This window comes from Neltuma alba, unplaced genomic scaffold, assembly GCF_004799145.2.
Source record: "Neltuma alba isolate B1F8T4 unplaced genomic scaffold, ASM479914v2 tig00010087_pilon, whole genome shotgun sequence".
Taxonomy (NCBI): Eukaryota; Viridiplantae; Streptophyta; class Magnoliopsida; order Fabales; family Fabaceae; genus Neltuma; species Neltuma alba.
In genome coordinates this window covers 1523506-1536741 of record NW_021635044.1, presented here as the reverse complement: position 1 = coordinate 1536741, position 13236 = coordinate 1523506, and the positions used below count along the sequence as shown (strand labels likewise).

The following is a 13236-nucleotide window of genomic DNA, read 5'->3' as shown; positions in this document are numbered from 1 at the left end:
TAATTTTTCCCAAATTTTGTTAGGCTTTAAATAATTTTAATAAATTTCTTTCCCTTGTTCTCTTGAGATTTGAAAATTGGGGATATACTAGTTATTCAACTCAGTTATTATCACTAAATATGCGCCAAGGATATGCATATGATAGCGAATGCTCTTCAATTAATTATTCAATTCAATTATTTACAAGGTGTTGTTCTCCATAACTTGTTTTACTTGCTTAGCTGTGATCATGCATGAATATATGATGAAATTGTTACCACTAAGATTCTTAGAATCCTACCCATTTTTTTTCATGACATACAGCAAGAACAAATACTTCAAAAGGCACGCACCCGGTGATGGGTGACATGTGAAAGACCTTGTGATTAGTGCAAATAGCGAAATATTTGGTGAGGAGCAACGAGTTCTATTAGTGAAATACTTGTGTGCATGTGCCTTTTCGGCTACAATTCCAGTGCTTATTGTCTCCAAATAATTTATGATTACCTCGCAGCTAAATAGGTTTTGTATGGAAATGGTTAGATTATTTATGCTTAATACCTCTTTCTCTGTCATTGTAGGATTGGATTTTATAGAACGAAAAGGTTGGTGCGAGAAATTTAGAAGTAGAATCATCTATTGACAAAGACTCTTTGCTCACATCTGTTAGTCCATCTTAAAAACCAGTTACAGTTAGTTATACTCAAATGAAGAGACTAACAGCACGGACATTGGTTTTACAAGCACCAAAAGAATCATTGAAGATATTCAGCCTCAAGAGTAAGCTAAGCCTGTGATATCTCTATTCACATTGTGTTAAACTTGACATTGATTCTTATCAAACAGATGTAGCTATTTGCATAAGTCTTCTTCCGGACAAAATAGAACAGTTCAATTATCGGATTCAGCAGAAAACTTGATTATGTCCTTTTTACTTACGTGTACAATTGAGTTTTTTCTTCTTCTTCTTCTTCTTCTTCTTTTTTAATTTGTGTGTATGATTGGGTCTAATGGAAATATTTAATCTTTCCATTTGGTGAAAAAGATTCAAATCTCAACTAAAAAAGATACTCACATTTAGTATCTAACAAAGTTTCGAACAAGGCTAACCAAAAAAAAAAAAACAAAGAGAGAATTGTGAGTTTTTTCTTTGTTTTTTTTTTTCCAAGGTAGCTTAAAGCTGCTTTGCTACTCCCGATCATGCTTGATGGAGCTGAAACCATTTTTTAACATTCCAAAGCCACTTTTTTATGCATCTACTATGATTCCAAATAGACCCTATGATTAAGGACCTATTTGAAATAATTTATAAATAGTTTTTTAATCGTGATTTACAAAATACGAAGTATAAATGTGAAAAAAGATTAAGGTAAGCCCAAGATATCTCTATTTGAATTGGGTTAAACTTGACATTGATTCTAATCAAACAGATGTAGCTATTTGCATAAGCCTTCTTCCGGACAAAATAGAGCAGTTCAATTATCGGATTTAGCAGAAAACTTGGTTATGCCCTTTTTACTTACGTAAAATTGTGTTTTTTCTTTTTCTTTTTTCTTTATTTGTGTGTATGATTGGGTCTAACGGAAATATTTAATCTTTCCACGTGGTGAAAAAAGATTCAAATCTCAACCAAGAAAGGTACTCACATTTATTATCCAACAAAGTTTCAAATAAGGCTACCCAAAAAAAAAAAAAACAAAGAAAGAGAATTGTGAGTTTTTTTTTTTTTTTTGTCTTCAAGGGAGCTTAAAGCTGCTTTGCTACTCTCAAACACGCTTGATACAATCCAAAGCCACTTTTTTCATGCATCTACTATGATTCCAAATAGACCCTATGATTAAGGACCTGTTTGAAATAATTTATAAATAGTTTTTTAATCGTGATTTACAAAATACGAGGTATGTGTGTGAAAAAGAGCAATCTAAGCCCGAGATATCTCTATTTGAATTGGGTTAAACTTGATAATGATTTTTATCAAACAGATGTAGCTATTTGAATAAGCCTTCTTCTGAACAAAATAGAGCAATTCAATCATTGGATTCAGTAGAAAACTTGGTCATGCCCTTTTTCGTTACGTAGAATTGTGTTTTTACTTCTTTTTTTCTTTTCTTTTTTTTTATTTGTGTGTATGATTGGGTCTAACGGAAATATTTAATCTTTCCACTTGGTGAAAAAAGATTCAAATCTCAACTAAGAAAGGTACTCACATTTAGTACCTAACAGTGGTTCGAATAGGGCTAACAAAAAAAACGGAGAAAGAGAATTGTGAGTTTTTTCCTTGTTTTTTTTTTCAGGGTAGGTTAAAGCTGCTTTGCTACTCCCAAACATGCTTGATGGAGCTGAAGCCATTTTTTAACATTCCAAAGCCACTATTTCATGCGTCTACTTTGACTCCAAATAGACCATATGATTAAGGACCTGTTTAAAATAATTTATAAGTAGTTTTTTAATCGTAATTTACAAAATTTGAGGTATGTATGTGAAGAAAAAAGTAATTCTATTAAACTTGATATTGATTCTTATCAAACAGATGTAGCTATTTGCATAAGCTTTCTTCCGAACAAAATAGAGCAATTCAATCATCGGATTCAACAGAAAACTTGGTTATGCCCTTTTTACTTTCGTAGAATTAAGTTTTTTTTCCTTTTTCTTTTTAATTTGTGTGTATGATTAGGTGTAATGGAAATATTTAATCTTTCCACATGGTAAAAAAAAGATTCAAATCTCAACTAAAAAAGGTACTCACATTTAGTATCCAACAATGTTTCAAACATGGCTAACCAAAAAAAAAATAGAGAGAGAGAGAGAGAAAATTGTGAGTTTTGTCTTTGTTTTTTTTAAAAGGTAGCTTAAAGCTGCTTTGCGACTCCTGAACATGCTTGATGGAGCTGAAGCCATTTTTTAACATTCCAAAGCCACTTTTTTCATGCATCTACTATGATTCCAAATAAACCCTATGATTAAGGACCTATTTGAAATAATTTATAAATAATTTTTTAATCGTGATTTACAAAATACGAGGTATATATGTGAAAAAAGAGTAAGCTAAGCCTGAGACATCTCTATTCAAATTGGGTTAAACTTGACATTGATTCTTATCAAACAGATGTAGCTATTTGCGTAAGTCTTCTTCCGAACAAAATAGAGCAATTCAATCATCAGATTCAGCAGAAAACTTGGTTATGCCCTTTTGACTTGTGTAAAATTGAGTTTTTTCTTTTTCTTTTTTCTTTATTTGTGTGTATGATTGGGTCTAACGGAAATATTTAATCTTTTCACGTGGTGAAAAAAAGATTCAAATCTCAACCAAGAAAGGTACTTACATTTAGTATCCAACAAAGTTTCGGATAGGGCTAACAAAAAAAAACAAGGAAAGAGAATTGTGAGTTTTTTTTTTTTGTTTTTGTTTTCAAGTGAGCTTAAAGCTGCTTTGCTACTCTCAAACACGCTTGATACAATCCAAAGCCACTTTTTTCATGCATCTACTATGATTCCAAATAGACCCTATGGTTAAGGACCTGTTTGAAATAATTTATAAGTAGTTTTTTAATCGTGATTTACAAAATACGAGATATGTATGTGAAAAAAGAGTAAGCTAAGCCCGAGATATTTCTATTCAAACTGGGTTAAACTTGATATTGATTTTATCAAACAGATGTAGCTATTTGCATAAGCCTTCTTCCGGACAAAGCAGTGGTTGGATTCAACAGAAAACTTGGTTATGCCCTTTTTCGTTATGTAAAATTGAGTTTTTACTTCTCTTTTTTTTTTTTCATTTGTGTGTATGATTGTGTCTAACCGGTGAAAAAAGATTCAAATTTCATTACTCACATTTAGTATCTAACCCGAATAGGGCTAATAAAAAAAAGGAGAGAGAGAATTGTGAGTTTTTTCTTTGTTTTTTTTTTTTTTTGCCCAATACTCCCAAACATGCTCGATGGAGCTGAAGCCATTTTTTAACATTCCCAAACCACTTTTTTCATGCATCTACTATGATTCCAAATAGACCCTATGATGAAAGACCTCTTTGAAATAATTTATAAATAGTTTTTTAATCATGATTTATCGAAATATATATGTAAAAAGAGTTTTGTTTCCACTTACTTTAGACATACTTATAGCTGTTCTTAATCGTTAATCCTAATGAGTCCTAAGTTGAAACAAGCGTTAATTACACGAATATTAGAGTCTTCAATGATTCAACTAAAAGCCTTGAGACTCATTCGACGATCGGTGTGATTACTCATTGAACACCCGCTTGCCAATACGACCAGAGATATTAGAGATAAACGATGCACAACTGGGTCATTACTTTGGAGTATATTTCCAAAGAAGTGAATAAATTTGCTTAATTGGCTGCCCCATCATTGTCATTATGTACATGGGGAGTTCAAGATATTACTCGCCCCTCATCGGATATTAATGCTATCCAACCAATTAGGTTGGATATCATTTCTGGTCCTTTTCTAGTTATGCAAAACATTACCATGGGCAAGAAAACTCCACTCCATTTAATTTCTCCTCTTTTCTACCTATTCCTTCAAAAAAAAAACAGAGAGAGAAGAAGAAGAAAGAGAGCATTTCATACTACCAGACAATGTTTAGTAGTGATGGTAAAATAAACAAGCAATTGAAGGATAACCATGAATCCAACGTTTAATAACATTCTGAAACTAAATGTATAGAGGTGGAACATGATCACATTTAGACTTGATAAGAACATATGGTACTGTGATCTATCTGTGCGCGTGTGTATTTCATCTACAAAATTTGAATTTCAGTTTTAATTTAGTCCTACTCAACCCAACCAGCAGTAGAAATTTTCGGCACAAATTTGATTACCTTCTAGAAAAATGAAGAGATCAACAGTTTTTCCTCTGTTTTTCATTTATCTCCCTCCCTCCTTTGCACATCAAGCAAAACAGATACAGCAGTAATATAGTGACCGACTCGGTGGGAATGTTTAATCTAAATAATCAATATGAAATTTTAAAGCCAATATTCTTCCATCATAGTTCTTCACTATGATTTTCCCAAGAGCATCTCATTCAAATGGAGGCTCTTTTTAAATGTTTGCTGTTGTATTTGCTTTTAGGAGAAGCTGGGAGATCCTTTTATCCCTAAAATTCCCATTTGGTACAAAGTATTAAGAATAAGATGTGAAAATTAGGATTGGGATTAGAAAAAACTCATTAAAAGAATATGTAGCATGAGGAATTACTTGTTACTTGAGACTAGACAATAATTCCTCGTATTAAACACTCTTTTAAAAGGTTTTCTCAATCCCAATTCCAATCTTTATCCATCATTCTCAATACTTCATATCAAATGGGACATAGGTTCTCATAAGAAGATAAGCAGATTATAACCATCTTTGTAATTTTAAGGCAAAACGTTCAGTTCAGTTTCATTATTAATTGCTAACAATACGTGAAAAATTCTTCTTGTTCATTATGCTTCCATGCCAATCATTATCCCCTTATCCAGACTTCACCCCCACGATATTGTCAATGCTCCATGAGTGACTAAAAGCTTTATCGTTATTATCTGTCAACAACTGTTTCTTATCGACAACTATTGGATCAAAAGAATGCAAGACTATTAAAACATTAATTCTTGGGACACCATTTTGTTCGCATTTCATTGAACTTCCTGCAGAAACAAGATACTTGTTACATGAAAGCAAGGACCACATCAACCCGAAAATAACAACTGTACTGTCAAAGGCAGCAAACAAAAATCAAAATGGATAACGATTCTGGACAAATTGACAGCCTCTATGTGAAAGTAAACCTGAAAACGATAACAGTAACCTGATACAGTAAAAAAAATCTTTAGCAATAAAAGCTGAATTGATTAGACAAGAAAGTTGTAGCATCTTGTCATCAACCAAATAAAAAATCAGCAAGGGTACCTTGGTTCTCATGACACTGCCATTCCCGTTCTTCCATGGAAAGGTATGAGTATAATTCCTCTACTTTCGGGGTAAATTGGAAGAGATTTACTTCACTTTTTCTAATATATGGAAAATCTCATACATATATTCCCAATCCAAGTTCTTTTGGAACTGTTTCTACCATCCATGGGGGCCTGTTTGTTTCCAAAATAAAGGAACCCAAGCAAAGGAAATTACAATTCAGGGTAAGTAACAAATAATCCAACTCCAGAACCTAGTTTAAGATGCTTACTTATTCATCACAAAGTTAAATGTTCCTTGAGATGCACGTTTGAGAAGAATTTCTCTTGCCTCGATTGCAAGTCCTTCAGGCTGCATTAATTGATGGAAGGTTTGTAACAATTCGTTTAACTTGAGTATTTAAACAATCTACTGTTGCACTTTCACACTGCACCCAGGACGAAGAAAAAAGGTGAAAAGATGAAAGGGAGAAAGGAATTCCAGCCGTACACACCTCTTCAGGAAACCAAACCCCAGGCTGTGTGCTTCCTTCAAGAACTGCAAGCACAAATGCAGCAGCTGAAGTTCCTACAGATCTGCAAAGTGCGCAAACTTCAATTGTCATTACTATAAAACTTTAAAGATTCATGAATTAAACAAATCAAAGCATTGAAGAATAAAGACGTTAAAAAACTGGTAGAAAAAATCAGTCATTTTTACCACACACTTGTGGGCATGCACGCACCGACAAACCCCCCCCCCCCCAAAAAAAAAAAAAAAACAAAAAAGAAAAAAACACACACACGGAGCTCAAGCTCTATGTGTGGCTACTTTTCTGGCACATAACATCCACAGAAAAATATATGCCATGCATTTTTTTCATCTAAGTGTTCCGTAATCACTATCTCTGGTCCTAAATATAAGAGTTAGTTTGTAGTGTAATTATTTACACTACAAATTAGCTTTTATATTTAGGACTAGAGGTAGTAACTCATTTAAATTTCAAATTGAAAATCTATAAAATGCATTAATTAAGAACACTAATGATTTAATTTCAAATCAATACAATGTCATTTTACTCAGTCAAGTTGAAGACACTGACCGGCAAGATGAGGATAAGAATAAATCACCGATTAAGATACCAAGCATCTATGTCCAAGGATAAACAATGCCTTGACTTCGTTCAAATGATTTTGCGTTCAATAATAGGCGTAATGCAATAGACACAGTTCATGCCTACCATGTTATACATGTTCCATTAAAAAGTATCATATAGAACAAAACAGACGAGATGTACATTCAAATAATTAAACTTAATTATCAATTCAAGCAATTTTGATAAATCATGCATTCATCAAAAACTAATTAATTATCTGCATGGCTAGCACTTACACAGAAAGTCTGTTGTGACTAAATATGCCCACTGTACTGCGACCACCTGAACACTCCAAATCAATCTATCCACGACATCGGAAAGAAAATGCATAACTGATTAGATGAGTTTCATCATGCATGACTGAAACTATACCCTTCAGAAGAAAAATTTTATGAGCTAAACGTCTGCTAAATGTGTACTTGTTTATCCCTTTTCTAACATTGCCTACCCTTATTGACACACGTTCTCCAGCTAACCCATCTATTGCTCGAACCAAAGGATCAAACAACTGAACCAACGTTTGCACTTTGCTTCTGTCTTGCAGAAACTCCTGCACCGTTTGCACAGAACAAGTCTTTCTGTGGTACATAATAATAACATAATGCAAAAGTAACTATTGAATTAAAATTAAGAACAGCAAATCCTAGATATTTTAGCATCTTGAGATGAATACATGCAGAACATTAACCCAAGAATTAGGGCAGTAAAGCAGCCCACGAACTTCTCAACTGCTTATGAATGTTCAAATTCATTCAAACACTACATGAAACAAAGCATAAATCAATCCATAAATTTACAATGGATCGTAATCATAATACTACCTCCAGTCCTTAATATAAGAACTTATTTAATTTTTATTTTGGTCCTAAATATAAGACCCCAATCCACTTTTTTTGAAGATAGTCCTTATAATAATAGTAGTTCTAGCTAATACAATTGATTGGCAAGGATATTTTAGGAAAGACAATACCTATTTATTGCAAATAACTAATTTAATTAACTTCCTTAATTTACTCAAATTGGTCAACTAGTTTTCATATTAAAGACAGGAGGTAGTATTGTATTATGACTGTGTAGACCAAAAAATTTTAAACACGTTTTGCTGTCAAGGACTTCAGAGGAAATGCTAACTGCTGAAGTTTCTAAAATTGATTGTCGGTTAGGATGTGATTCCAACTCATGCTAGACTATAGCTACGACCTTAGTGAGCTGAAATCTTATTCATTTCAATTGGATTTATTTGTAAAAATCTGAAGCTAGAATTGATCTTTACCTTGAGGGAAAGTGATAAGAAACATAGTATAAAATTACAAATTAAGTAGGTCTGTTAAAAATTAGAGTTTATTATTATTAAGATAAGAAGTCATGGGGTTTTCAATTGTAAAGGATTTGTTTATAATTTAACTTCACCTCTCGGGAGTCTATCTTTTAGCCAGACTCTAACTTAGAATACAATAGATAAAGGTACAAGTATAGAGGGGTTTAACCTACACCACAAAACCACAGAACCTACAGCATTCTGTTAGGTTTCTGCTTTAACTTGTGGACATGCATGGAAAAGGAGGAAAACATTTAAAGCTTTTAGGGAATAAGAGATTTTATTGAAAGAAAAAGTTGTGAAGGACTACACAATCATGGATATTATGTATTACTCCCTCCAGTTCTTAATATAAGACCTTTTTAGGTGGCCTAACTATAGAACTGATTTTAAATCGCATTTATGACGCTTTACCAAAAATGTCCTCATTTGATATATTCTAAAGTGCTTTAGAAAATAGAACCTGCCCACTCTTTAAGAAGAGACATTGTCAGTTTTGAAAAAAAGAATGTTAGCCGGTTTTAACTTCTTACCTTAACCTATGTGATTCAGTTAAAAGGGTTTTATATTAAAGACTGGAAACAGTAATATATATAGTAGAGCCTACAAATAGGCTATTTTTTATGCATACAAATAGCAATTACATTTATCTGCAAACAAGTTGGTCCAAGCAATTCAACAGCATACCTCAGGAAGGAGTCTCGTCATAGCTTCCATTCCCCAATTCCAGAAAAACGGAGCAGTTCCAAATCGAGCACTTACAGTTGGCACACCCAGGATCTCATGAGCACTTCTAACCTCTGGCAAATTCCTGGAAGTCATGTTGGGAGGAATTGTTGCTATTAGGAGTGATGAATCTTAATTTATGTTCTCTCACTTCGAAAAAAGGGGTCCCGTGTGTGTGTGCATGTGTGAGTAAGAGAGAGTCCCGGGGCATTTAATTAACTTGTAGCAATATATCATGCGGGAAAAAACAGGACCAAGGTCTTTCTGTGAAAGTTTGGTTTATGTTGCAGGAAAATGAACTTGATATAATGAATATTAACATGAACAAAATGAACAAATTCATTAGAGTTTTTTTTTTTTCCCCCCTTTTCATGAAATTGACAGAAGATCTCACTGCTATTCTGTTTGAGCCTGGAAAGAAAGAAGAAAGCATGATCCAACTTTAATTCTTTCTTTATCTTGAACTACTTACAATAGATAAACATCTCTTTTGCCAATCCCTTTGCCAAAGTCGACATTGAGCATTCCACTATAAGGCTTTAGTTTCACCTTTCTTCCTAGTTTAAATAGACCAAGATCATCATTAATCCTGCATACAAAATGATAATTTACTCTATATAAAGCAAATAACAAGTAGAAGATCTGGATAAGAACCTTTGCTGTATGCAACTACTTCCTCTCCCAACAATAAGAAACTTGTGGCTAATATGGTTGGACCTGCTCCACCACTTCCGGCTGTGTAGTAATTGAACCTGAGATGATCATCCATCATAGAGGTTGCTACATCAAAAACTGAAAAATATGCCTACAAGGGGAAAAAATGTAGACTTAAAATAGTCATGAGAGCAACTATTACCTTAGCTTCTCTGGCTTCTCTTTGTTTTCACTTTCTGCAGCACGAACTAACTCTGCCGCCATGACTACCACAAAATCACAGCAAGTGTTACTAGGAAGTAGAATACAGCAGATGAAAAATTTCAACTCTTCACTTAAAGCATGATATGACATGACATTGATGCTAATCTACCATCATCTGACTGAATCTGAGCTCACCATAATTAACCTTTAGGTATTCTATTCTCAATTCTAAGATATGCTACCAACTAGAGGCAGTGAAGGCACGACTAAAGTAAAATATTCAAGCTTTGTCTTGGACCATCCTAACCCAAACAAAGATCAGTAGCAGTATAGGGTGGAGTTGCCCAAAAAAGTACAAAATTAAAATTAAAATATATATATAGCATACATCAGCACAAATTTCTTTCAGCCGTTCATGGCCACCAAAAATCCACAGCAGCGAATCCACCATGAATAAATATAAAACATGATTCACTCGCAAACACTTATAAAATATGGTTTATCTCACAGCATCAAGTTTGTACAATAATTCAAGTGGAGAGCCTGAAAAGTACATTCTATATTTCTCAGTAATTACTCATTTTCCTTTTTTACTTTTGACATCAAGAATGGGGTGAAAGACTACTATTCGACCTAAACATATCACCATGATCAGCAGAAAAATTTTGTTTATTGAAGTTTAACATAAGTTGATGAAAAGCTTATTTCCCAAATATTTAACACATTAGATATTGCTCACAAGTAAGCACCATTGCTCACTCCAGGGTATATTCCTCCAGTCGTTATAGCAGGAACGTTTGCAGCTACTGCCCTACTCTGTAAAGATTTTGCATGAAATGCATAGCTTGTATCATCACAAACATCAATATATGCTGTCTGTGCCAAGATCCATACCAAAAGGAAAAGAAACAGAGAAGGTAGGTAAGCATATGTAAAGGAAAGAGATATGAATATATGTGTGCAGAAATTGCAATGGATAAAAAACAACAAGGATTTAGACATAAATAAAACATGTTTTCCAATGCATTATAGTCGCACTTTTACAGATTGCTATAAATTTATTGTATATGCTGGTGTGTTGATAATTGTTGAACACATAGGCTACCTTTTTCTCACCTTAGTCTTTATGGCAGCCTCAAGTACACTGCATTTTTTAGCCCGTTGGAATGGTCCAGCAGCATGAACTACAACATCCACATCTGCAACAGCAATGTCATAGCATGAATTTCAAATCCTACAAGACAAAAGAAGGATATATTCTGAGCCACCCGACGTGATGGCTATGAACTTTTACAACAATCCAGTGAATTTCTACAATAATTATATATAGGCTAAACAAATACCAACTGACTTTCAAGTAGGTAGAACCACAATATTGCCGTGATGCATTCTAGAAACGTAGGGATATCCCCAAAAATCAGCTTAGAAATAACTTGGCCATAGCTGGCCCTCCAAAAAGGGATAAAAAAAGAGACTGAAGTACCCCCTCTTGATGAGACAAAGAAAAATCTGACCTAATTTTGTTGTTGATGATGATTTGGATATTATAGCTTAACATCTTTTATTTAGAAGATCCTTTAGGAAAATAACAGTTTTAGGTACTTAGAATATAGAATAATGCACGGGTAGATAAAAATCAGGTGTAAGTAATGATCAAGATTCAAACACTCCCAATAGAAACAATGTATAGGATCATGCCAAGTGTGTTTTCTTTGGAAATAGACCAACAAATGGAACATTTATCAAACTACTATTTAAATACTACATCCAGTCCTTAATATAAGACCTTGTTTGACTTTTATTTTGATTCTAAATATAAGACTCCAATTCACTTTGTCTCTCATATTTATGTATTTTTTTTCAATATAGTCCTTTTAATAATAGTAATTATAGCCAATATACTTGATTAGTAAGGATATTGTAAGAAAAACAACACCTATTTATTGTAAATAACTAACTTAACTTTTTTCTTAATCTCCTCAAATTAGTCAACTAGCTCTTACAAATAGGACCGGAGGTAGTATGACACATGTCAATGTATTGAATCTATGTGTACATATCCATGCCATGTTGTGTTTTATATTTTTGAAGCTTGGCCAGTCCAACGTTTCAAATGTCTATGTTGTGTCCCGTGCCAGAATCAATTTCTATATTTCATAGCATATAGACTAATAACGACTATGAGCTCATGAATACGTATGCGCGCATGCACATATTTAGTGATAGGTGTCCCCATTTAGCAGAAGATGTGCAGGAGAGAAATACGGGGATGTTGAGCAGGAATTGGCAAGAAAATGGGAAAGGGGAGGCCAGACCAACAGTAGGGTTTCAGAGTTAGTCTAATTGTGGTTAAAAGGGGTATGAGAGGGAGCGGAGAGTGGCAAGAATTCAGTGTTGTAAGAATAGCAGAGCTCATCTGACTAAATCAATACAGTTAATAACTGAAATATAATAAACACGGTTACTAATACTGTAAATAAAGGAATCGAAATAATATTTATGGTTCTTTTCCTTTTACCTTCCAAAGCATTTTCTAGAGATTTCACATTGTCGATGTCAACTTGAGCAAAACTCGAATTATCCCCAAGTTTTTTCACCATAGTCTCTCCCTTTTCTCTGCCCATCAGCCATTCATTGATCATTAGCAACTAAAAGGCACCAAATTTTGAAAAAAAGCATATTCTTCTCTACTTTTAGAGGGAAATTACTGAACCTTCTTAATCAAAACCTTATTTCAAACTAAGCATATGAATAACAAAAAACGCTCTGAGGTTAACAATGGACAATAGCACTAAATGAACACCAAACACCAGTCCCCAAACATCAAACCCCACCGAAGGAGGATGCTTTGTCACATTCGTTCATGGAGTTTTCTGTTAAATTTTGAAGTTTGTCATCAAAATCATCGAGGCGACCGTAATATAGTTTCCTTTCTTTTGTTTTTTTTTTTTTTTTCTTTTTTAAATTATGAGCTAAAGTAAAGTAAAGTAAATAAACAGAGCAACGCACTGACCTATTTCGACCGGCGACGATAACTCGAAGCTCAGGACAGAAATTAGAGAGAGCAATGGCGGTGGATCCTCCGACGCGACCCGTTCCTCCAAGCACCAGGACGCTGGAATTGCGGGTCTCCTCAGGAAGCTGAACTTGTTCGACTGTACTGATTTGCCGTTGGCTCTTGACTCTGGCCTGGACGAACGCTGTCATTGGCGACCATTTCAAAGGTACAGGGTTTGGCGCCATCGATAGCCCCATCGACTTGGAGCTCTCCGCTGTCCGTCGTCGCTCTTATCAGTTTATCCG

General features: G+C 34.1%; 1 protein-coding gene across 3 annotated transcripts; it reads right to left on the bottom strand.

The window, feature by feature from the left end:
- Window positions 1-5359: 5359 nt before the first annotated feature.
- LOC114754154 (uncharacterized) lies at window positions 5360-13212 on the bottom strand. Of its 3 annotated transcripts, none has more exons than XM_028942914.1 (14): window positions 12947-13212; window positions 12452-12549; window positions 11050-11132; window positions 10683-10809; window positions 9932-9995; window positions 9730-9827; window positions 9548-9632; window positions 9037-9160; window positions 7480-7581; window positions 7268-7332; window positions 6390-6471; window positions 6168-6247; window positions 5894-6069; window positions 5360-5772 (listed from the first exon to the last, which is right to left on the bottom strand). In XM_028942914.1, the coding sequence occupies exons 1-13, from the start codon at window positions 13186-13188 to the stop codon at window positions 6012-6014; spliced, it is 1308 nt and encodes a 435-aa protein (XP_028798747.1). In that variant the 5' UTR covers window positions 13189-13212; the 3' UTR covers window positions 5360-5772; window positions 5894-6011. The 3 variants fall into 3 exon arrangements, with proteins under 3 accessions (XP_028798747.1, XP_028798746.1, XP_028798748.1); XM_028942913.1 differs by having other exon boundaries at window positions 5360-5631; XM_028942915.1 differs by having other exon boundaries at window positions 5360-5631; window positions 10683-10749.
- Window positions 13213-13236: the final 24 nt, after the last annotated feature.